This window comes from Kwoniella europaea, chromosome 1 (genome assembly GCF_036810445.1).
Source record: "Kwoniella europaea PYCC6329 chromosome 1, complete sequence".
Lineage (NCBI taxonomy): Eukaryota > Fungi > Basidiomycota > Tremellomycetes > Tremellales > Cryptococcaceae > Kwoniella > Kwoniella europaea.
In genome coordinates, this window is record NC_089487.1 from 4,628,142 (window position 1) to 4,650,926 (window position 22,785).

General features: G+C 43.9%; 14 protein-coding genes across 14 annotated transcripts; 8 read left to right on the top strand and 6 right to left on the bottom strand.

Annotated features, from left to right (window-relative positions):
* Positions 1-315: 315 nt before the first annotated feature.
* Positions 316-3,702, top strand: V865_001749 (uncharacterized protein; the record flags this gene model as incomplete). Its single annotated transcript, XM_066225563.1, has 8 exons — positions 316-375; positions 442-704; positions 792-1,584; positions 1,709-1,853; positions 1,921-2,058; positions 2,139-2,269; positions 2,430-2,807; positions 2,890-3,702. 8 exons carry the CDS (start codon positions 316-318, stop codon positions 3,700-3,702), a joined length of 2,721 nt encoding a protein of 906 aa, XP_066081660.1.
* Positions 3,703-3,871: 169 nt separating this feature from the next.
* Positions 3,872-5,538, bottom strand: V865_001750 (ribonuclease HII; the record flags this gene model as incomplete). The annotated part of the gene is made up of 7 exons (XM_066225564.1): positions 3,872-3,983; positions 4,134-4,334; positions 4,473-4,669; positions 4,809-4,865; positions 4,928-5,082; positions 5,180-5,251; positions 5,385-5,538. 7 exons carry the CDS (start codon positions 5,536-5,538, stop codon positions 3,872-3,874), a joined length of 948 nt encoding a protein of 315 aa, XP_066081661.1.
* Positions 5,539-6,096: 558 nt separating this feature from the next.
* On the top strand, positions 6,097-7,937 carry V865_001751 (uncharacterized protein; the record flags this gene model as incomplete). Its single annotated transcript, XM_066225565.1, has 6 exons — positions 6,097-7,068; positions 7,158-7,274; positions 7,366-7,436; positions 7,508-7,578; positions 7,650-7,745; positions 7,840-7,937. The coding sequence occupies 6 exons, from the start codon at positions 6,097-6,099 to the stop codon at positions 7,935-7,937; spliced, it is 1,425 nt and encodes a 474-aa protein (XP_066081662.1).
* Positions 7,938-9,369: 1,432 nt separating this feature from the next.
* On the bottom strand, positions 9,370-9,853 carry V865_001752 (uncharacterized protein; the record flags this gene model as incomplete). Its single annotated transcript, XM_066225566.1, has 2 exons — positions 9,370-9,469; positions 9,573-9,853. The coding sequence occupies 2 exons, from the start codon at positions 9,851-9,853 to the stop codon at positions 9,370-9,372; spliced, it is 381 nt and encodes a 126-aa protein (XP_066081663.1).
* A 487-nt stretch (positions 9,854-10,340) lies between these two features.
* V865_001753 (uncharacterized protein) lies at positions 10,341-10,979 on the bottom strand (the record flags this gene model as incomplete). Its single annotated transcript, XM_066225567.1, has 2 exons — positions 10,341-10,748; positions 10,821-10,979. The coding sequence occupies 2 exons, from the start codon at positions 10,977-10,979 to the stop codon at positions 10,341-10,343; spliced, it is 567 nt and encodes a 188-aa protein (XP_066081664.1).
* Positions 10,980-11,019: 40 nt separating this feature from the next.
* On the bottom strand, positions 11,020-11,836 carry V865_001754 (uncharacterized protein; the record flags this gene model as incomplete). Its single annotated transcript, XM_066225568.1, has 2 exons — positions 11,020-11,491; positions 11,553-11,836. 2 exons carry the CDS (start codon positions 11,834-11,836, stop codon positions 11,020-11,022), a joined length of 756 nt encoding a protein of 251 aa, XP_066081665.1.
* A 345-nt stretch (positions 11,837-12,181) lies between these two features.
* On the top strand, positions 12,182-12,592 carry V865_001755 (uncharacterized protein; the record flags this gene model as incomplete). The annotated part of the gene is made up of 3 exons (XM_066225569.1): positions 12,182-12,375; positions 12,444-12,465; positions 12,536-12,592. 3 exons carry the CDS (start codon positions 12,182-12,184, stop codon positions 12,590-12,592), a joined length of 273 nt encoding a protein of 90 aa, XP_066081666.1.
* Positions 12,593-13,124: 532 nt separating this feature from the next.
* Positions 13,125-13,743, top strand: V865_001756 (uncharacterized protein; the record flags this gene model as incomplete). Its single annotated transcript, XM_066225570.1, has 2 exons — positions 13,125-13,199; positions 13,276-13,743. 2 exons carry the CDS (start codon positions 13,125-13,127, stop codon positions 13,741-13,743), a joined length of 543 nt encoding a protein of 180 aa, XP_066081667.1.
* Positions 13,744-14,202: 459 nt separating this feature from the next.
* V865_001757 (uncharacterized protein) lies at positions 14,203-15,125 on the bottom strand (the record flags this gene model as incomplete). The annotated part of the gene is made up of 3 exons (XM_066225571.1): positions 14,203-14,682; positions 14,767-14,790; positions 15,021-15,125. 3 exons carry the CDS (start codon positions 15,123-15,125, stop codon positions 14,203-14,205), a joined length of 609 nt encoding a protein of 202 aa, XP_066081668.1.
* Positions 15,126-15,290: 165 nt separating this feature from the next.
* On the bottom strand, positions 15,291-15,895 carry V865_001758 (uncharacterized protein; the record flags this gene model as incomplete). The annotated part of the gene is made up of 2 exons (XM_066225572.1): positions 15,291-15,522; positions 15,612-15,895. 2 exons carry the CDS (start codon positions 15,893-15,895, stop codon positions 15,291-15,293), a joined length of 516 nt encoding a protein of 171 aa, XP_066081669.1.
* Positions 15,896-16,289: 394 nt separating this feature from the next.
* On the top strand, positions 16,290-17,879 carry V865_001759 (uncharacterized protein; the record flags this gene model as incomplete). Its single annotated transcript, XM_066225573.1, has 3 exons — positions 16,290-16,585; positions 16,655-17,372; positions 17,469-17,879. 3 exons carry the CDS (start codon positions 16,290-16,292, stop codon positions 17,877-17,879), a joined length of 1,425 nt encoding a protein of 474 aa, XP_066081670.1.
* A 171-nt stretch (positions 17,880-18,050) lies between these two features.
* V865_001760 (uncharacterized protein) lies at positions 18,051-18,338 on the top strand (the record flags this gene model as incomplete). The annotated part of the gene is made up of 2 exons (XM_066225574.1): positions 18,051-18,227; positions 18,285-18,338. The coding sequence occupies 2 exons, from the start codon at positions 18,051-18,053 to the stop codon at positions 18,336-18,338; spliced, it is 231 nt and encodes a 76-aa protein (XP_066081671.1).
* Positions 18,339-18,603: 265 nt separating this feature from the next.
* On the top strand, positions 18,604-19,512 carry V865_001761 (uncharacterized protein; the record flags this gene model as incomplete). Its single annotated transcript, XM_066225575.1, has 2 exons — positions 18,604-19,026; positions 19,099-19,512. 2 exons carry the CDS (start codon positions 18,604-18,606, stop codon positions 19,510-19,512), a joined length of 837 nt encoding a protein of 278 aa, XP_066081672.1.
* A 436-nt stretch (positions 19,513-19,948) lies between these two features.
* Positions 19,949-20,991, top strand: V865_001762 (uncharacterized protein; the record flags this gene model as incomplete). The annotated part of the gene is made up of 2 exons (XM_066225576.1): positions 19,949-20,232; positions 20,289-20,991. 2 exons carry the CDS (start codon positions 19,949-19,951, stop codon positions 20,989-20,991), a joined length of 987 nt encoding a protein of 328 aa, XP_066081673.1.
* Positions 20,992-22,785: the final 1,794 nt, after the last annotated feature.

Here is a 22,785-nt window from a genome sequence, read left to right on the forward strand (position 1 = left end):
CGGATGAAATGAAGGCGTAAGTTGGAAGACTCTCCTTGGGTGTTGGACGTTATGAAGCCTGTAATGAGTGGCCTCGCTATGCATCGCAAGTGTACGATGCCATGACCTAGCTTGTCATCGTCGTCGTCATTGTCAACATCATCTCCTCCAACCTCCTCCCTCCACCTGCGACGGAATCAATTTTCGCTGGAACCATGTCATGTCACGTGAGAATTTTTGATTTCTCGTCCATCCTCACTCGTTCTTCATTTTGTTTTCGATATTTATCTCTTCTTAGGTATCCTACCCATATAACAAAAACATCAAGACTCGGAAATGGGAAAACCATCTGCGAAAGCGCTAGGGAAGCGTAAGGCGCCTCCTCCTTCTTCAAAAGTAAGTCTATCCTTCTCATAATGCTGTAGTGTGTGATTTAGCTAATACAATCTCCGCGTTGAGTAGGGAGGAAACAAAAAGACCAAAACCTCAAAGTCAACCGAACAAGAGCTAGGACCGACGGGAAAACCCAAGAGGAAAGCAGACCGACCTAAGAAAGTGAAATTGAGAGATCAAAAATCCATCCCTATACCTAAATCCACATATGCAGAAGATCAGGATGAGGATGATGAAGAGGATTTAGAGGATTTAGGTGAAGAGGAGGGTTTGGGAGCGGGTAGTGCGAGTGCTAGGTTCTTGGTGGGAATGGATGAGAATGCCTTGTCTAGGTGAGTAATCAGCATCATTATGCTCACCTTATCCGGTTTGTATAATCATCTATAATAATCAAGCTAATCTTGTCATCCCACTTATAGATCAGTCAAAGAGACTAAGCGATTACATGACTTATCTAAATCCCGCGAACCATTACCCAAACAAAAGCGACAAAAGTTGAAAATACCTTTACCTGATTCAGCCAAAGAATCGGATTCGGATGATTACGATTTCGATTCTGATCCTGAATTCGATTCCGATTTCGCTTCTGATGTGGATGGTGATGACGACGATGATGTAGAATTGGGATCAGCCGATGAAGATAGCGTGTATGATTCCGGTGCTTCATTAGATGATTCCGACGAGGACGAGGATCAAGATGATGTTATAGCCGAGTTCGATAATTTACCTTCTGAAGAAGAAGAGGAATATGATTCAGAAACAGCCAACTCTAAAAGGCGTAAGAGGAAGGCTGGAGAGGAAGAAGCAGAGTATGAAACTTCTGCTCGAAGTCGTTGGGCTACAGAAAAGAAAGATAAGGCGGAGAATGAAGATCAAGTGGAAGTAGGCAGATTACCTATCAAGTTACCTACTGGTGAAGTAAAGATGGTAGAAGGTTCGACCAAGATATCCCTCCCGCCCTCAAAGAAGAAACAACCCCCACCTCCGCCGAGTGATAGTGAAGAGGAAGAGGAGGAGAGCGAAGATGAAGGTTCGGATGATGGAGAACAAGCTGAACGGATGGCAGGATTGAAAGGGAAGTTCGGCAGGATGGGTGTTTCGGAGATTGTCAGTCAGAATGGATGGAAGAATGCTCAGAAGTTGGAAAGTGCCAAAGAACAGATGGCTCAGCTGGGTGCGGAGATCCTGGCTGGTGGAGAACTGGTAGATATTGTGAGTATCATTATCGACTCCTGACTGTCTCTTCACGAGTTACCCGGAGATAATTTGGGGATGCTTGAGCGACATGATCATAGAATGATCGCGTATAGCTGATCACGTATCACCACTGCAATAGGGACCCGTATTGACGAGATTATCCACATTCGCCTTACCTACCGTACCTTCCCTAGAAGATGGCGAAGGATCACTGCCAGTCCCGGCGTCGATCAGAGGTCTGGCCTTCTTATCCCAATTAGCAGTGTTCAAAGATCTTATTCCAGGTGAGCTACTTCGTCTAACAGTTCTAACAAATTCTCAAAGAGAAAGGAGCTAACGTAATTTATTCAGGCTATCGAATAAGACAACTCACCGAGATTGAGGAAGCTGAGAAAGTTCGAGATGAAGTGAAGAGGTTAAGAGAAGGAGAAAAGCTGTTGGTAAGGAATTATAAGAGCTACCTGAAAATGTTGGAATCGGAAATAAAGCGTCAGTTGCTGGATCAATGGATTTATGAAACTCTTTTCAGGATGGCTCGAAGCTGATTTGTGATTGTCGTGAAATAACAGGTCGATCACCACTTGCTAGTTTGAGTTTGAAATGTATGTGTGAGCTGTTGGTGGGAGTAACGCATTTCAATTTCAGTGAGAATATCATGGGTGTGTTGGTGGGGAAATTAGGTAGGAAAGGATGGGATAGTGTGAGTTGAATGGCTATTGCCATTGTCCCTTTCTATTTGTCCGATTGTGCATACTCATTCAATCGTGATCATATCCCTACCCATTCGCCTTGAGAAACTTCCTACCTATCCTTGACAATCCCGCATGCCAAACCTATCGCTAACCCACCATGCACCCTAGGACTCCGACCTCGTCCTCGAATCCTTCATATCAGTATTCAAAGAAGATATATCCGGTGTCCACGCTCAGACCCTTGTGACGTTGATAGCAAGAATGATCAAAGAAAGGCATTTCCAGGTCAATTCCAATGTCCTCATTTGTCTTTTGCACCTAAGGTTGAGAAACGAGTTGGATCAGATGAAACGTGGTAAAAATGCTAAAGGTGGATCCGGAGGTGATAAGAAGGAAGATAACATAAAGGGGAAGAAGTTCAAATCGGAGATTCGAAAGAAATGGGCAACGAAGAATCAGCGTAAGAAGGAAAAGGAGATGAAGGAAGTTGAGAAAGAGATGAAAGAGGCTGAAGCAGAGATAGATAAGGAGGAAAGAGCGCAGATTGTGAGTGATGCTATTCCTTCCCTCATACACGTACAAAGATTATTCGGCTTGAGAACACTAGCTGATCATGGTATGTTCGTAGCAAACTGAAACGCTGAAAAACCTTTTCGTACTATATTTCTCAATATTGAAGTCACCTACTCGTACACCACTCTTACCAGCTGCTTTGGAAGGTATATCAGCCTATGCCCATTTCATCAACATCGACTTTTTCCGTGATCTCTTAGCTGTCTTACGCAAGATCATAAACGACCAGGAAGACCACGATGAGGTAGATGGATCAGATGATGAAGATACGAAGGTACATCAAATCGACGCAAGTGAAAGAATCAGAATAAGGTTATTATCAATCTTGACTGGATTCCAAATTTTGTCGGGACAAGGAGAAGCATTGAATATAGATTTAAGTGAATTTATAAATTGTTTATTTGGTTTATTAAGACCTATATCATTGAACACAGGTATAGAAGATCCACCAATCAAATCAGCTACTACGAAGAACACCAACTCGATGGGGGAATTATCAATATCGGAATTGATGTTTAGGTGTCTAGAATTAACTTTCTTCTCTAGATATTCAGGTAAATCACCTGATTATAGAGTTGGATCATTTGCCAAAAGACTTATAGAATGTTCATTACATTTCCCACCTATCACCGCAAGACGATCTTTGGAATTTGCAAGAAAGTTAATATCGAAAGAACCTAAATTAGAAAGTTTGTTGAATACGGAAGAAAAGATAAATGATGGTGTATATAAACCTGAATTTAATGATCCCCAATTGATCAATCCTTTCAATACGAATGTATATGAGAGTGGGATTTTGGGAGATAGGTATTTTGAGAGAGGGACCAGGGAGGAGATGAAGAAGTTGAGGGATAACAAGGCGGTATAGTGATACTGTACTCGGTATGATCTTTGTACGATACATGATAGATCGGATGTGTCGATGCATTTGCATTTTGCATATTGACTCAAATAGGAGATGCAATGATATACAACAGATATAAGAAAGTACAGAGAGATGCCAATTGCTCGAAATGAACAGAACCTGTAAAAGCATTTTATAACTCGCCTACACCTGATACACCTAGATCTTTCCATACCTTAGGTTTAGCATTATCGTTATCTGCGCTGAAATAGCTCAGAGCGGAAGGCTGGGAATTATCGTCAATCCTACATATCAAATTGATATCAGTCATTGCACCCCACATATGAAATAGATGAAGAGGTGAACGAGTCGAGGAAGCGCTTAACAATAAACATGTATGGTTTCATTCAGGATAGGGCATAGAGCACTTCTGTGCTTGCCTTGGATGGACTTACCATTTACACTCTACCCCATTCTTATCTAACAACACTTTCACCGTCGCCCATGAAAACCTAACTATCCCCTTATATCCAAATACAGGATCTAGAGAATTTTTCAGGAAAGCCTGAGTTTTAGGATCAGAAGGGTATCCTGATCCCCTGTTAATCTCTTCTTCCTCTTCTTCTCCTTCTTTAATTGTCTTTACAGGTAAAGACCTATGGACGAACCGGCAAATGCTAATGAGCTTAAGTGTCATCATGTAGTGTGGAGATACAACGAAGGACAGTAGCGTTTCGATTACTCCGATCCCTTTGAAGAATGACATGAGGTGATATTGGGATATTTTCACTCACCCGTCAACCCCCACATCCTCGTAATCTATCCAATTATGCACATATCGATCCCTCGTCACTTTAGCTACGATCGACGCAGCTCCGACAATCTTGAAGAGACTATCTGCTTTGGGACATACAGTGAATTCGATAGTTGGGAAGATGGCTGATAAGCGGGCTTGCCATTGAGGTGCTGGTCCTAGTGCATCTACGTAGCACTGCGCGTTGTGCAAGATATATTGGATGTAGTGAGGATTGGCACGAGATAGGTATAAAACATATGGCATGAGATGTGTCAGCAGTGGCATCTCACAAGCCATGAAGTCAAGATTAACAGGAACTGATGGATTCACTAACCTCTTTGACGTTGACTCCCCTGTCCAAAGCAGCCTTGATCAATCCAACCGTTGCATCCTGTCCATTCATGATCATCAGCTGTTTGTCAGCTAACCGTGGTAGATAGATCTTCAGCTCACCTCTGCTTGCCTATTCAGATTTATAGGTATCCTCCTCAACATTCCCGCCGAGATAGCCTGAGGCGATAACGAGGTTGACGAGTAACAAAGTTCGGAGTGGACGTCGAATGATTCCCAGAGGGATTGTCGAGTATCGGCTGAGAGTGCTTTTGAGTCTGTTCACGAGAGAAAAAAAAACAGGTCAGCACGAGTAACAGTCATTGATTATAGCTTGATTAGATCGAATAAGTGTGTAAGAAGACAGCTACATACCATCGAATCCCATTTCTTCCAAAGTCGTCTTGAACGAGATAGGACAATAAGCAGCAGCATATACCATTGGTCCTTCACGCCGATCCGTCAGCTAATTTCGATGGCATATATCAAACGAGAGATCCAACATACCTAGCACGGCTATGGAATTCAACACGTAGGTCAGCATTCTAGCATTGAATCAGATTTTTCAAATATCACTCACGCCCTCGCCCAGCTTCATCTATACCCATTATCCATCCCTCATCTTCATCTTTGATCTGGCCATCTATCGAGGAAGGTAATTTGGAATGATAGGTATACGAATCGATCATGGGTGGGATCGGGCTGAGATTCACAGGATCGATAGGGTGCGCCATATTGATCTATATTCTTCTGGCTTATGCTAGTACCACCATAGGATAAAGAGCCAATATATGATTTTATGAGGTATCTCGATGGGATTGTTGAAACCGAACGAGAGTAATGTTCAAATCAAACGCGTCCTTGATGGCAAACAACATTCACGCGTTCAGTGCGAAGTGGCACAAGGATCTGGCTGTGGCACAGAGCTCGAGATGCAGTTACGGTCCAATCGACATATCCCCTTGCATTCAATCGGTCCGAAACAAAGGTAAACCAAGATCGAGACTGTCCAAGATCTTTGGGAGATTATTGGTGAGCGTCCTTTAATTCACCAGGGGTATCACACCTATCAAAGGATCCAATCAACTGGAAGATCAAAGGATCATGTAAATATAGATCAACAAGCACACTTCACGATGATCTCGAATATAAAACGTCTGTTTGAAGATCCAGTCAAATTATCCATAACCCTTAAACTCCAATGTCAAGACGTACTGGCTGCGACTTGACCACTTACCATATATCTTCACTATCTACCATTCAGAATAATAATCATTGTATTTTCAGATAACATGACTTACATTTACTTATCCATTTTACTTCTACCTCTTTCAACTCAGGCAACCCCCCTTCATCTTACAGCCAGAAAAGACCCAATCCCAACGGTCGCAAACATTGCCAACGAGTATGGACATAATCCTTGTGCATCACCCACAGACGAAGCGCAATCATGGTTATGTGAACATCCTGAGATATCTACTGCCCCTGTAGACACTGCGACGGTCATTCAAGGTAACTACGGTACTGTCAATCCAGACACTGCATCATCCTCATCTGCTACTGCCTCTGAGGTCGATGGAGGTCCTTCTGAGCCAGTACAGCCCTCTACTTCCACCAGTGACATAGCAGCTGTTGCCACGTGGTACTCGTTGCCTAATGGAGGGAGCAGTGCTGCGACTCGAACGGTAGGTGTTCAGCCTACTCAGCCCACCACTCCCGTTTCTTCTGTACCCGTCGCACCGACCGAGTCAACATATCTTTCAACTTCAGTCATTGAAGACGGATATACCATCACATCCAGCCAACCTTCAGAAGGTACAATCTCCAGCGAACCATCATCAACTATAGCTGAACCGTCCTCTGCAGCTGCACAATCGACATCTTCAACGTTAAGTTCGAATTCAACCACTTCACCTCCATCAGAATGCGGCTGTGGATATACTCTCTCTGAGAACTTCAATTCAGCTTATTATCCGAAAGCGAAAATTATCGATTTCTCAACAATTGCCGATGGGACCGATGTGACAAGTTTGGGTTTCTCAACTAGTAATGGCGATAAGATCGGTGCTAGTTCGACTGTGGATCCCTCATCCATCTGCGTAGCATCGTCAGAGAACGTGTACATCTCCGGAGGTGTGTTGAACATTAAAGTGCCCGCTGGACAGATGACAGGTGGTGAAATAGTATTTGTGGAGGCGGTCACAGGGGGAGTATTTTCAATGGAAGCTAAGATCGATAAGACCGAGGGTACATGTCAAAGTCTTGTAAGTGATTTCATTTCTCCCTTGATAATCTTGGTACCCTACCCATGCATGAACGCTAATCTGGTCGATCAAAATGATATGATTTTCAGTTCACATATACCAAGACTGAAGGCACGGCCGACGAGCTAGATATGGAGATGTTAGGTAAAAATATCTTCAAACCTGATGATAATGGTGATACAGGTATTGGACTGAGTAACTATGCGGTGAGTTGGCGATCAAGAGACGAAACAATCAATTTGTCGCCACACTTCAATTACAGTAGATGAAAGCTAAAGAGTGTTTGGGATTCATCAGCCGGACGGATCAAAAGATGGTGAACATGCGGACTACACATCAGATCCTACGGCTGATTTCAACAGATACACGTGAGCTTTGCTTCCTCTCCTTCAGTAGTACAGTACGTGGGTCCACATTGAACAATGCCATTGTCCTTCAGCATCGGCTGGTTCTCAGATTCAAACAAGTTTTACTATAACGATCAACAGCTGAAAGGCCCCGAACCACACTGTAAGTGATAAGTGTTGATTCTGATTTCGCCCAACTCTTGATCATATTGATTGACGAATATGGTTTTGTAGTACCAGTAAACCCATCTTCGATCATCATCAACAACTGGTCCAATGGTGATCCGACATTCACCGCGGGCCCTCCAGCCCAGGATAACATTTTGCAAAGTGAGTGGACCGTCCTTGAAAGGGCAGATCTCCAACGATGGCATCAGGCTGGTCCTTCTGCAATTCACTGACATTTTTGGGTTCTGTTTCACAGTCCGAAAGATTGAGTACTACTATCAGACCGAAGACCACTCGATTTATCCAGCTATGGCTTCGGGATGCTCCGTTGATAGTGCTTGTCAAGTGAAGTAGAAAAGGATTGCTGGAAGTAGCCAGTGTACAAGCGTGGCAAGCTGGAATCACTCAAATATCACAAATATAACGCAACGCTCCATGTGTCAATTACAGTCTTGTGATGTGATATGATCTGCCTGAAGGTTGTATTGCCAGTCAGGTCATGCTCGTTTCCAATTACAGTGGCCTGTATCTTGAACCGTTTCCTGATTTGACATGACATAGAGATGCATCAACTCGAGATCATATGAACAGATCGTGTAGAAAGAGTGTTGATAGATTAAATGATTTTTTTAATGGATCGGCGTGGTGCTAGTTATCATGTCGGCAACCGATTCAGTAATGATCAACATGATTAGGGAACCCTGATCCAGTCTAAGTCATAGTGCGAGATATCCACCTAGCTCCTTTGGCTTGCCGAGCCTCATACATCAGTCTCAGAATCATCTGAATCGCTTCCATCACCTATGCCATCGACCTCGCCCGTATCGTTTGGTGTCCATTCAGTGAGATAAAAACGACTAGCATTTTCGTCATGTTGCCGGTGGGCGGAGACTCTTCGCCAAATATACCAAGAGCCTGATTGAACAACATTCTCCGCTATTCAGAAGTCAAAACGTTCAAGGTGAGGTCCCACAAGATCGAAAAACAAGTCGGATGTTATGTTCCACTTTTCGGTTTCCTTATCGATATGGGTGTCGCGTTTGGCCTGTCTCTTGTGGTAATCGATTGGGTTTCATCTGGCACAGGATAGGAAATAGGACGAGGACCATTTTTGTTGAGAAGCATCAGTCCACAATCCAAAGTTCGCAATTTGCCAAGTCGAGACAGAGCTTGAGCAAGTTGAATCTAAAGGTGTAGCACAAGAAGAAAGACTGATATCTTAGCTGGATACGGCGTGGTGAATCATATTCTTAGTGTACTGTATTTAGTGTACTCACTAAACCCTTTTGATCTGGCTTCACCCGTTCACCTCGCTTTTGCGACTTTTTGTCCAACCCGAATCTTAATTCGCCAATTTCTGACGGGCTTGGAAAGTCGCTGATGTAAGCGCAAGGTGTGAATACGTAAGGCTCTCCCGATTCATGCATAGAGAGATGCAGATCCGTTACTTGAGGACAAAATTCTGCTATAATACCAAGAACACTCTCGAGCACGGAAGTGCCGTCGAAAAGCTTCATACACAACGTTCTAGGCTGAGGTGTATGAGTGTTGTCACAATCTATACTTTGTAGGATCGTTGGTAATTGGAGTGAATCGATGGTCTTCCAGTGTCGAATGTTCGAACCGCATCCGAGAAGAAGTTCCGGCATGTAGATCGAACCTTCTTGGCACTTCATCTCGAACGAGAGGGATGACAGTTGAGGAAGACAGAAGATGGTGAGATGATGTAGATCTCGAATGCTAGTGGTGTTATCGTGATGACGACAAAGCGGAGTATCGATAATGATCAACTCCTCAAGCGACCGAAAGTTTTGAAGGAAGGTGGTAAGAGTTGTCCATGCTGAGATGATCGATCGTCCGCTCTTGTGAGTATATCAATAGACATGCTTTTGTATTCATATATGTGACAGTGATCAGCTGGGTATATAAAGACACCGAGTATTCTAGTTTCTAGTCCATAAACAGGGAAAGTGTACAGTGACAACTCACCTAACAACCCTCTTCACTTGATCAGGTGCATAGACCAACCGCTTTAGTAGCCTCCCCCAAACATTCAAGCTGATATGTAATCCCTTCAGTCCACATTTACTAAGGATCCTCCTGCAGGTACTTCTGAAAGCGAGGTAATCTGATGCTACTGTAGGGCTGATCTCCAGAGCAAAGTTGGCCCAAGATGGGTTGAAACTTGGAAAGAGGATGAAATTGTCTCGATGAAGCAAGTAGCCGATACGGTCGATGATCTCGTCGTTGAGGCTCATGAGATCTGGCATGGTGCGAGTCGCTAGTGACAGGCTCATAATAGGAGGTGACAGGATGAATGGTGTGTATGTAGGTATACGTGATACCATCGGAGTTGAAGAAGACGAAGAAGAAAGAAGAGGGATGTCGTGATGATGCTTCCGCAGCATTTCATCGTTCGAAATCAAACGTCAGCGCACAGACATTGACCATCAAAAAGAGGTCCAAGCTACTGTAGATGATCAGATCAGTGCATTGTAAATCATGGACGATGGTTTGTAAATCGATGAATCATATAAGCTTTCTTTTTGCATGGTGCATCAAGGTATCAATATGAATAAAAGAAATGGTATAAACGGGTTTGATTACCTCCTTTCAAGTATCGATATCATTCAATTGGATGCTCTCCACCCTACAGAAAGGTATAATGTGCTGTCAGTCCAACGTTTGATGTACTATGTGGGTGACTGAGCGGACGTACCACTCAACTTCGCTCGTGAAGGTTCATCGACTTTCCGGTCAATGCTCCATCCCATCTGGATTAGCGATGAAATCCGAGCTGAGATGTTGTGGTGTGGGCATCATCTCTACACCCCAGGATCCATCATTATGTATCACACGTCGATATTCCCATCTGTACCATTCCTCAATATCCATCCACCCTGTCGGCTTGAGGGGCCCATAAGGCTCCCAGAAGTATCCTGTCTCCAAGCTGGGAATATGCTCTAAAAAGGGAATAGCAGCCTTTGACATGGCGGAACGAAGTTTGCTTTCGTATTCCTGGATTTTCTGATGGGCTTTGTTCGGGCCGTTGTGAAGATCACTGCATCTGATTTCTTTAGAGTATTCGTCAGGCGAGGGTCGTCTGTCTTTGATCGTGAATATCATGACGATATCAAGTGTTTTGAGCTTCTTTAGGAAGCGGACCTACGCATTAAAAGTCATCAATTAGAATCAAGAGAAAAGCTTATATGCTATTGCAGAGGTAGTTGCACTTACCAAATAATCCCAATGGTCTTCGTAATCATCGGTAACAAAGTTGATAACATTGTAGTTGAGTCCTTCAGAACATTCGTATTCGAGCCCCCATTCCCAATCGGTCATGGGTTGGGCTCTAATATGACAGCCATTGACGTCCTCAACATCGTATCGTGACATGACCAGAGTTTCGAGATCTGGGAATCGATCTCCGATATCTTCAAGTGAGTCGGGTGCTTCCACAATGATGTACACAATGTGGCAGACTTTCGTATAAATAGTTGTGGCAGACTTTCGTATAGATAGTCTTTAGGGGCATAGTGGTATCGTCATGAAAATCAGACCATTCAGCGTCCGCACCTTCCACCAGAAAGAAGCCCGAGGTCTTGAGTGTCGAGATTAAAGGAATTGCCGGAATGAACATATGTTCCAGCTTCTCGTGACAATAGTCACATCGTACTGAGATTGAAAATGACTTCAATCTGGGTAGGAAGTCTCGTGTATAGATCGGAACCTCGTTTAAGAAGAGTCGTACATAATGCGGTGCCACCTTGTGTTTATGTGGGCAGAGGGGTGTTTGAAGGAGGATAAGCTCCTCGAGATTGGTGAGAAGCTCAAGAAATCGTGTAAGGATCGGCCATGCAGTATGCAAGGACATTGAGACTTTGGGAGGAACATCTAGTACGAGGCGCCTAGGAATCATCACATTTGGTGAGGTATAATCTTGGTTTAGGGCAGATGAGCAGACCTCACCTGACTCCGACCAAGATCGAGCTTGGTGCCCTCTCCGTCCATTCTATCAATCTATCCCATTTCTTCAGCACAACGTGTAGGTCTTTAGGAGGATACAATTCCTTGACTCTCATACATGTTGATCTATAACTCAAATAGTCTAGTTGTACCTGAGGATCGATCTCGGAAGCCCAGTTGAAATGATGGGGATGAAAGGATGGAAGAGGGATGAAGTTGTCGGTGTGGAGGTAAAACGCGACATGCTGAAGCAATTCGTCTGTGAGATCGAGTAGTGATTTTGGCATATTGTCGCTGTATCTTCGGAGGATATATCAAGTGTACGATATCGAAAAATGAATACTTGTGCTGAAGACAATCTGATCAAAGAGCAAAAGAAAGAGGCGGTCAAGGCTGCGCTGACTCCAGTTGATTGTGCTGATGGCGGCCAAGCAACATCACGTGGTCGTTGCACAGACCACGTCCATGTACCATAAACGCACGACCTGTGCACAAGCACACGAGCAGTCAAGTCCCCAAATGATTCTGTGTCTGTCTTGATCGTCATGATCAACTTTGAAACCTCTTCCAGATATCTTCGTCTTCAATTCAAAATACATTAAAGACCGGCAATCCATCTACGTTAACGCAACATGCCCTTGACGCTCCTCCACCTCAGCGACGAAATCATCCGAAACATCGCTTACTATGTCCACCTCGATAACGCAATTCCCATACCAAGCTTCAACCCTCATTGGGCAAACTTCAAAGATGAGATCGATCCAGCCAATCAAAAGGACTATATCGCTTTCAGATCATCTTGTAAACGGATCCGAGAGCTCTGCCCGTTGGGAGGGTTGCACGTCGTCATGGACTCTTGGGTGAAATTACTGAAATGGTCCGTGGAAGCTCCAGTGGTTGTGAGCGAAGCAATCAGGTCAGCCCGATTTCGATATGATATCTCATCAGCATTCATCATGCTGACGACAATTGATCGGTTCTTGTAGAAGGATGGTTATCGATATCGATCGACTCGATCTACCGAAAGACAAAGAACCGGCTAAATACAGCATTGTACCCATCTGGCATACCCTCATGTCATTTCTTCGTTCGATTCATAATATCGAAGAGCTCATCATTCGCAAGACTCCCTTATGTCAACACGACCCTGCAATCCTCACACCATCAGCGATCCATGGACTTGAAGGCATGTACTTCCTTCCAAAGGTCAAATCAATAGCATTTGAGACTCGCTGCCGTCTTTGCTGTAATCAAATACCAAAATTGTTCGTATCCGCCATTAACCATTTAGAACACCTCAAGGCATCACCTTCAGAAACACGTCAGGAGCTCTATGGTACAAAGAAGGCTCGATTGATCAAGACTGATAATAATTTCTACCAAAATATCCATACTTTACACCTGAAGACATTCGTTTTGGTGGATAAACTCCAAGTGCTAGACCAGATCTTGAAGAACTGTCCATCAATCCGCAATTTGTATCTCACAGCATATGATTCTGATGATCATTACGTCGTCGGTTCATGCACCCTCTTTTGTCATCAATCTCTTAGCGCAGGTGAATGGTCATTCAAAATGAACGCGGAAAACTATTTGGATCATTTTGAGCAGGCCGATCCTGTCAATGAATGGGGAAGCGATCAAACTTTCGTATGTGCCGCTCTTTTCTAGATTGCTTTTGCAATACCTCTGTGTGCTGATTGTTCGATGTATCACGGTTGAATAGGACAATTTCCTAGAAGTCCTATCTAGATTTGAATACCTTGAAGAACTCGACTGCCTTATTGATTTTAAGCTAAAAAGGAGATCACTGGAGCCGGTCTACACTTCTGATTCCAAGAAATCTGAATACGACCAATACAAAAGCTCACTTCTCTCGTCGAAATCGAAGTCAGCCGACGAGGGTGACGGTGATGAGAAGAGTAAATCAGCAATGATCGCTGCCGCGAAGCTCTTTGCGGCAACTGTACCCACATTGCGTATAGGATATTTCTGGGCATACAACCCTCAACATCCCCTATTTGAAAAGGGATTTTGGCGAAGATGGAGATGGACCTGTAAAAGAAGTGAGAACGAGGTGTCCATAGAGTTGAATGACTTGCCAGAAGAGTTCAAGGATTCCTGGATGAACAATGATACTGGTTCTAGAAATTGGGACTATGTGGCACAACAAGGAGAAGACGAGGATGATTGAAAGTGATTGAGGCTTTAGGATCTAGGTCATGGTCGGTCTTTAACACCGGGATTGAGTTTGAACGATGATATAGCATTTTGATGCTGAGTAGATATCTCAATATGGTTTAAGTATGACTGTGTATGTGAATTTGTACCTATCGTATGAACAGGTACATTTGACATGATTCAGATCACTTTCTATGCAGGAGGATTCCACCTGATGCAGGATGGTGTACTGTTCTGCTGTTCAGGTCAATGTTCTATGCTTCAGAAGTAACGAATACTCAAGTAACTCTTTCATTGTCTTGTCGATACGATATGGAAGGTCTACTCCGTCCAATCATATAGATCGTGTCCGGAAACTTCCATCACCAGTGGATCTTCCGCCTTGTCTACCTATAACATTGATTTCTGAACGAGTTTAAATACTCCAAGTTTGAATCATAAGGTATATTTTCTCAGAGCAAAGCGACTTTGGTTAATCATCATCCTCAGGTCTACCTTCTTCTCCATCTGTACTAAGCGTCCATTTAACGGAGAACTCTTCGACCCAAGGCTCTATGACCGCCTTCTTGCCAGACGCCGTCGGTACACCTGACCAAGTCCACCTCTTCCAATTTGGTTCATCATCTTTCCCCTCATTCTGATCCTCCGGACTCGGACTGCCATGACGATCATCTTGTTCTAACCACTGCCAGAAGTAACCTTTCTCCAAGGAAGGACAGTGATCAATCATGGCTTGAGCAGCGCCTGTCATGGCCATTCGAACTTGACCACTTGGAGTATGATTTGATGTCGATCGATCCTTCAGTCGATTTAGCTGATGTTCATAGGTGCTTCCTCTCGTGTTCCTCTCTGGTACAAACATTATACCATCTACCAAAGGGACGTGGACACATGTTAAACATTCGAGGGTCCTCAGCTTCTTCATACCGCTCAGAGAAATCAAGAAATCTTGCTGAAGGGTGGATAAAGAGCAAAAGGTGAGCGAAAACTATACACAACTTCCATTTGATAAAAAAAAGCAGACTATCTGACTTACCCAAAGGTATCCGCTGACCAATCTCTATTCATTTCTAATTCGGACAAATGATCCTCAGCAGTAGCATCATCATGTTCTAAAATTGTATGAATCCATCTTGACCCAGTGTCAGAGTCATATTCCCGGTCATGAAGGGTTTTAGCTCCTAGACACATCCCGCTGTAGGGTGCATCGTCGTTCTCGGGATACATCAAGATATACAGAGCATTCAGATCAGGGCAATGAGGTTGTAATATCTCTATCGCCGTGCTCACTCTCGGACAAGATCTATCGATGAATTTCACCATTAACGTTTCCAGAGGTAGACTACCACCATTTTCATCCTTCTCTATTACTTCTGCTTTTTTGCACAGGGTCATCCATCGTTCCGCCACTGTAGGGAGGGAGAACTGCTCTTGGTATGTGTGGACCAATTTGAGATGGCGAATTTTGGAAGCGGCAGGAACGAAAAGTCCAGGTAATTCGATCGAACATTTATAGCATTTACATTCGAACCCAAGAGATTTCAATGCTGGAAGGAAGTCTTATGAAGGTAGATTCAATGAATCCGGACCAAGATTATGGGGACCTTCGCCATGATTGCACAAGGGACTGTTGACAATGATCAATTCTTCCAAAGCGGTAAATTCGAACAGGAAATGAGTTAGGATCGACCATATACCGCCGATATGGTACCTTTCTTGCAGCCGGTGTTCGCCATCGTTGACGTAAACCTTGGAAGGTGCCACATTTTTGGGAATATCGATGATCATTCGTCTAAACCAACCTTGAATAAGCTTCTAACTAATACTGACGACATGAGGTGAATTGACAAAAGCATGGCTTGTTATCGTTGCCTTACTCACTTGACTGCCTGTCTGACCTGCTTTGGACATTCCATATTCCATCTTAGTACATCTGACCATCTATTAATCGTCACATGTAAATCCCTAAGTTGTATAGCGTTCCTCGTTCTTGTACAGATAGATCTGAAAAACAGAAAGTGCTTCTGTATATCTGAGTTTATATCATGCTTGAAACCAGCCCAGTGAGGGTGGAAAGACGGTATGGGGATATTGTGGTCTTGATGGAGGAAGTCACCGATATATGAGATGATCTCGTTGCTGAGTTGGAGTAGACTGGTAGGCATAATGGGAAATTTAGATCAAAGACTAGTGTTGAGCAGACGAAAAAGTACTATAGCAATTGATCAATTTAGTTACTTTTTAAATAAGACTGATCACATTGTGTCTTGTGGTTTTTTCTTTTTTTCCGGTTTTTTCTTTTCGGTTCTTGTCGTTATTGTTATTGCTTGTTGTTTTTCTTTTTGTTCTTGCGTTTCAGAAGAGCTGATAAGGATAAAACAGTGGTGCCTGAGAGCTCATCACATCCCATCACATATCCATGTGACCCATTTAAGCACGTGGATGACGTGATACCAGTGCATTTGTATCTGTCTGTTGTTTACGAATGAAATAAGAGTGTGGTCCCGATTGCCTCATCTTCGTCTGCTACTGAAGCTATTGGGCAATTGCCAAATAGTAATGCCCACATCTATACTAGCCCTCAGCGATGAGGTGCTGCAGCTCATCAGTCAGTATGTCACTCACGACAGTTCCTTACCGATACCGTCATTCGCACCTCATTGGAGATTGACGACCAACAGCCAGATCGCTTCTGAGACCTCTCGAGATATCCGAGCATTCAGAGCTACATGTAGGAGGATCAGAAATGCGTGTATGCTCAAAGGTGTGCATGTGGTACTGGGAAAGACCAATGGAACAATCTCAGAAAGACAGTGGGATCGGGAGCTATCAGACAGGATGCGAAAGGCTACCAGGTGAGTCTGCTGTCCCGCTGAAGCAATTTATCGATCAAGGTGTCGCTGAGATCCCGCTGCCGGAATCAGTCGCATCTGTGTTGACATCCCTATATCCTCATCGGAATCGAAACTCCAAACATGGTCGGATTGCGCTCACCACTTAGAAAGGTTTAATGATACGGAAGAAATGATCATCAAGAAAGGTCCGACATGTCATCACATCCCAAACGACCTGACGTACATACCAGTGACTCGAGGATTCAGCCGATACATGCAACCATGGAAGACTGAGAGCTCGTTCGATAAACTCACTTCAATAGCAGTGGAGGTCGATTGTCCAGATTGTTCATTCGGTCTTCCGACTTTCTTTCTACCTTCATTCCCAAATCTAAAACACCTCAAATTTTATCTCTCTCCCCCTTCAGACACCACGTCCTGGGATCCGGTAAAGGACTTTAGATCGCTCTTCGAAGAATGTAGGAGCAGCAAGAAGAAGAGTAATCTGGAATTGGAAACGCTTTATCTACGATATCCCTGGTCGTCCCGAGGAAATATATGGAAAAATTGGGGAAAAATAATCAAGGAGTCGTTCAGTCTCTTTCAACATTTGAGAGATTTCCAAATCACCACATTCAATGATAAGAGGGAGTTGGCTTTTGGAACATATCTCATCTGCTCGAGGGACGAGACGCAGAGACGCAAGGGGGGTGAGAAAGGTGGGGAAAAGGGAAACGGCAAAAGAGAAGAATGGAAATTTGAAGTGATGAACTTGGAAGATGGGGATTGGCGAAACTCATGGAGTCTTGTGAGTAAAGATCCCTTACATCCGCTTATAATATCTAGACCCTCGGTTTTCACTGCCAGACGATGGAAAGGAACTAACTGTCTGTCAATTGTACAGGAACAGATGATGTCTTACCTGTCACCCCCTCCATCCCTTGAACTCTTCGACCCGATCATCGTCATCCAGCCAGGCGAATCACGTCCGCATCATCTTACATCTAGCAAAGGAACCAACAGCCAAAGATCCGTATATCATGATACTCATTCATATGAAGAGACAAGGTATGAAAGCCTGCTAAAGAAGTATGAATCTTTGTTGAAGAGCCAGATGACAGCTGCTGCGGAAGAATTGATAGAACTGGTACCGTCATTGCAGGAAGGTGCGTTCTGGGAAAGAGGCACGGAGATATCCTATGATGATTGGTACAGATGGACTTGGGCAAAGGTTGTAGACGATCACGGGGAGGTGAGAGTACAAGTGGTGGATAAACCTTTTGTATTGAGTAAGAAAAGCATCAAGGGGAAATAAAAGGTGGTCCGTGCGTGGTGAAAAGGGAAAAGTTGCCACTCGACCATCAAAATACTATGCGAGTAAATCACCCAACACACGTCAAGATCTTCCTTTTCTTTCCTTCCGGTTACTTCCGTCTGCATATTGCATACCAGCCTGCTCCAAACACCTCACCTCAACTAATCCACCATGAAGACCGGCCTCCTCAACCTCAGCGATGATACATTACAACACATCGGATCTCTGCTTCATGGCGGTACCGATATTCCCTTACCTAGCTTTCATCCTCACACTCTCAACTTCGCTACCGAGATTGATCCAGTTGTCCATAAGGATTATATGAGCTTTAGGGCAACTTGCAAGAGGGTAAAATGCGTACTGCCGATCAAAGGCCTTCATCTTAAACTGACTCGCTGGAATCAGCTATTCGAACACAAGAATGATACTCCGCAATCGGTCAGAGAGGGTATCAGATGAGTTTGAGGTTTCCCTCTAGAAGTGTGCGCAGCGTATACTGAGTGTAGTCCTCTGATGTACAGACGACCACACATCGATATCGTACCGTCCCTCAACCGGAAACAACTCGCTTGCAATCTGGCAAACCTTCTCAACCTTCCTAATGTCGCTCAAATCCCTGGAGGAAATTGTCATCAAACAATCACCTCTTTGTGCATTCCGACATGCGCACAGTGATTTCAGTGGACGCCACCCTGACTTCCGCTTCATACACCAGGTTCAAGCCATGGCTTTCGAGATGGAATGCTCGGAATGTGCCAAATTTTTCCCCAAATCTTTAGCTTCAAGTTCTAAACCACTCAGAACGCTCAAGTTGGCGCATTTACAAGGGGTAAATCAAGATGTGACACTTATCAAGGAATTGAGAAACAGAGACGTTTACTTTTCGCACTGTTTACGTACCCTCTACGTCAAGATCGACGGAGACACGGATGGAATCGCTTCCCTTGAAAAGATAGCTGAGGATCTGCCGCATCTCCAAACACTTGTCCTCTCTTCTTTCAGCCGTGGTCTTGGACCGTGCCACTTATTCGCACATACCAACTCACTATCCGATCTCAGCTGGGCATTCGAACTTTGCTGCGACGGATACTACGATCATCCTATGGACCCGGAATCAATCCAGTCCTTTCCTGTAGATTCCTGTTGGGTAAGTTGGATCCTGCGAATACAATGTATTTACTGTACTGATTGACAATGATTCGGATGTTTCGTTATACAGTCCTCCTTTCTCAAAACCCTCGCCAAGTTCAAGCATTTGAAATCATTGGATCTCACCATTGACGTCATTATCTGTGACGAACCTTTGTCTGATGCGCATCAGAACAGAAACCTGAAAAGATCGACAATGGAAGCTCAGAATTTGGCCCGTCGAGGACAACCCAGTCGAAATGACTTTTTACTTTCCGCGATGAAAGCCGCAGCCGTCCTTATGGTGGAACACGTCCCAACACTCGAGTCCGGCTATCTCTGGAGCCTTCGTTTCAATCGTGTATACCCGGCAGACGACGATCGTTCTTACAGGTACTTTTGGAAACGCGAGTCATCGGAAGATGGAAATTGGGATGTCACAATTTCGGATACTATAGAACGTTTTCATGATAGGGCTATGATCAACGAGGACGGCTCGGCGTAAACTTTAGAATAGGAAGACGCAAGTTTCATTTAATTTACGCCATATTTCCTACGTAGTTACGTAGTAGATACTAAGTATTCGGGGATTATGAATTGTATGTACCTTATGGACAGTGCTCAAGGCAAGCTTCGTCTGCTAATTCCCCACGATCAAGATATGCTGCGTCATTCCAATAGTATTAATCTGCAAAATGATGTTGAGTAGAGTGGTCTTAGACGGATGTTATATTCGGGATATCGACAGAGACCAAGTCTGACATAATCTAGTTTACAGCTATGTACGCAATTCCTTCACGATTTAGCCTGTACGAGTACTCCTATCCGCCCAGATGGTAGATACGCAAACTATCATTTGTCCCTCTTCTTCCCGTCCTTATTTGTCTAGTCATCGGTGTGTAGAACTAGTTAGAGATCAGACATTGCATAAGGGCTTGATCATGCCCCTCACCTTGCTCGGCCTAAGTGACGATCTTCTGTTAGAAATGGCCTACTGGGTTGACGATGATGCAATCCTCAATTTCCCAGGGTTCACCAGGCATCAGCTCAGTTCACCTTCTAATATCAAAACTCATACCGGTGGCGATCTTCTCAGCTTTCGAGCAATTTGTCGTCGTATAAGAGCAATCTGTAAGATCAAGCCGACTAGTGTAGTTATCAGGCGATTCTCGCAGATGCAGAACTGGTTAGAACATGCACCTATGGCTGTAGTATCACAGGTCAGGTAAGTCATGCAGTATCGATTTAATTACACTCTACCAAGGCTGATACTGAATTCAGACATATGATCATCAATTGTGAAGCCGATATTTCCCCATACATCAACCCCGACCCCTTTTCGGGACGTGACAGATCGCTGTCCGAAAGCGTATGGCGTACCTTCACCAAATTCCTCTCGAGATTTATCTCTCTTGAAGAGCTCATATTGCGCAACGCACCTTTATGTGTACATGAATATGATCCATCAAATGTGGGTATCATGAAAATCTGTCCACCCGGATATGAATACCTTCCATCACTGAGATCACTAGTAATTGAAGTGAAATGCGATACATGTTCGGATCATCTGCCCAGACTATTCGTTCAGGCCTCACCTCGTCTTCGATACCTCAAGATGAGATCTCCTGACGATTGGCGAACAACATTGGATGTCTTGAGTATGCTCTGGCAGGATCGATATTCCCAAAACCCCTTCCCGCTGAAAATGTTATATTTCCTTTTCGACGGTATCTACGATCTTTCGAAAGAGCTACAAGATATTCAGTCAGCATGTCCACTCCTGGAAGAGCTGTGTACAGGTATCTGTGAATATAGTGGACCCGAATATTCTGGACTGCCTATCCAATATATGGTGTCCAAGAAAACTGGGAACGGAGATAGTTGGTCTCACATATGGACTCACAAAACGATAGGAATCGATAGCATGATTGAGCAAAACGTAGGTGATTGGCCGGATGACGATGACCCTGCTTTTTGGAGTTGAAATGTTCTATGCTTAGATGTAAGGATACCGACAGTTGGGTTTACGCTTACAGTATGTTATTCTCAGGTAGATCTCCTAAAATCCTTCAAACGATTCAAATACCTGAGAAAGATCGACTGCGGCATCATCTTCCGTCTATACGAAGAGAAGGATCTTCCACCTGTAATTATGCCGACAGCCCCATGGACAAGCCAACAACAAGAATTCTATCTTCAACAAATACGACTACGAGCTGAAGCAATCAGATCAATCAATTTCGAATATATGTTACAGAAGGCTATGGTCCATGCTGCCCAGATTCTATTTGACGGGCTACCAACTTTGGAAGAATGTGTTTTCTGGCGTACCACTCCAGAATATTATACGTATCCAGACGAATATTGCTGTGAGTTTGCGCTTCGCAGGAAGACAAACGAGAGAGGCGAGTCGGCAATTGTCCTGGATCCGTATAAACAATATTTCTCGGAGAGATCAATGGGTAGTTAGCATGGTCAAAACATCGTGGGGAAGATATATCATCGATGATACGGACCATATACTAGGTTGGCATCTGTTAGTTATACACTGTACTCTATGTACCAACATCATATGAGTAGCTTTTCTATATATACACAGCGATGTGGGAGATATCCGGAATGAACATAATCTCTTTAATCGTGTAACTCTAGGAAATCATTCGTATAAGTCCAAGGCTCCAAATCCAATTCGATCGATGTTCCCCCTTGTTCGCCCTGTCCGCTCTGAATCGCAAGCCAATGCCAACGATTCCAGGTCTCATCATCTATTTCCCAAAACGCTCCACCCTGAAGAGAAGGAATCAATTCGACCAACTTCCTTGCGATAGTCGTCAACCTCCGTCTCCTTTTTTTTGGAAGCTTGTCTTTTCTGCTCGATGCGCTGGTGCAGTACACTTTTGTCCATGTCCTCCAGATAGAGATGCCGGTAGTTGTCATAATGTAATATGTCTTCGCGACTGAGCTTGGGGTCGTCCTCATTCACGGAGAATAGTAATATCGGATCAAAATACTGCAGTGATGGTGGTGGAGATAATTGAGAGACGAAATCTTCCCGTAAGAAAGAGACATTCGGATAGATCAGAGTTTTTTTATAAAGGATGAATGAATCTCTCAAACAGAAACCCACGAGAGTATACTATTTTGGACCACCTCCTTCCGCAGAACCAATGTAGTCCATGATGTAAATTTCTTCTAGATCTGCCGAATACTCATCACCGTCAATCGCATCACGGATCGTTCTTGATGTGATGAGAAATCTGAAGTCCATCTCGTGACTAGCCTCCCTACTTTGGACAACCGAAAGAGATTCTAACTTCGGGAGTAGCTCGAAAGACGCTTTGACGACCTCCATCCACGATTGCTGACTATGTGAGGGTGCTTGATCAAAATAGCGACGCCCGACCGACGTATATCGAAGATATAGCGTTCTAAGAGGTAAATGATCTTGTTGATAATTTCTACACCACTTATCAAACGGTTCTCGGAATGTTTGTACTATGTTCCTTGCCACATCTCCCTCCTGATCATCTTTTGGGAATTCCCGATCCTGTAATTGATATCTAAGATGTCGTAAATGTGGTGACCGAGGTATAATGTGAAGTAGAAGGTCATTCGCACAATCTGCGCATGACATACCGATGGATAATGAGATCAAATTGGGAAATAACCCTTCGTACTTTGACAATATACCTGAAATTGATTTTTTATCTTCCACCTTCTCTTCCTGATGATGACATTTCGCAACCCGATCCACCACTTTCTTTCAAGTTGGGAAGTG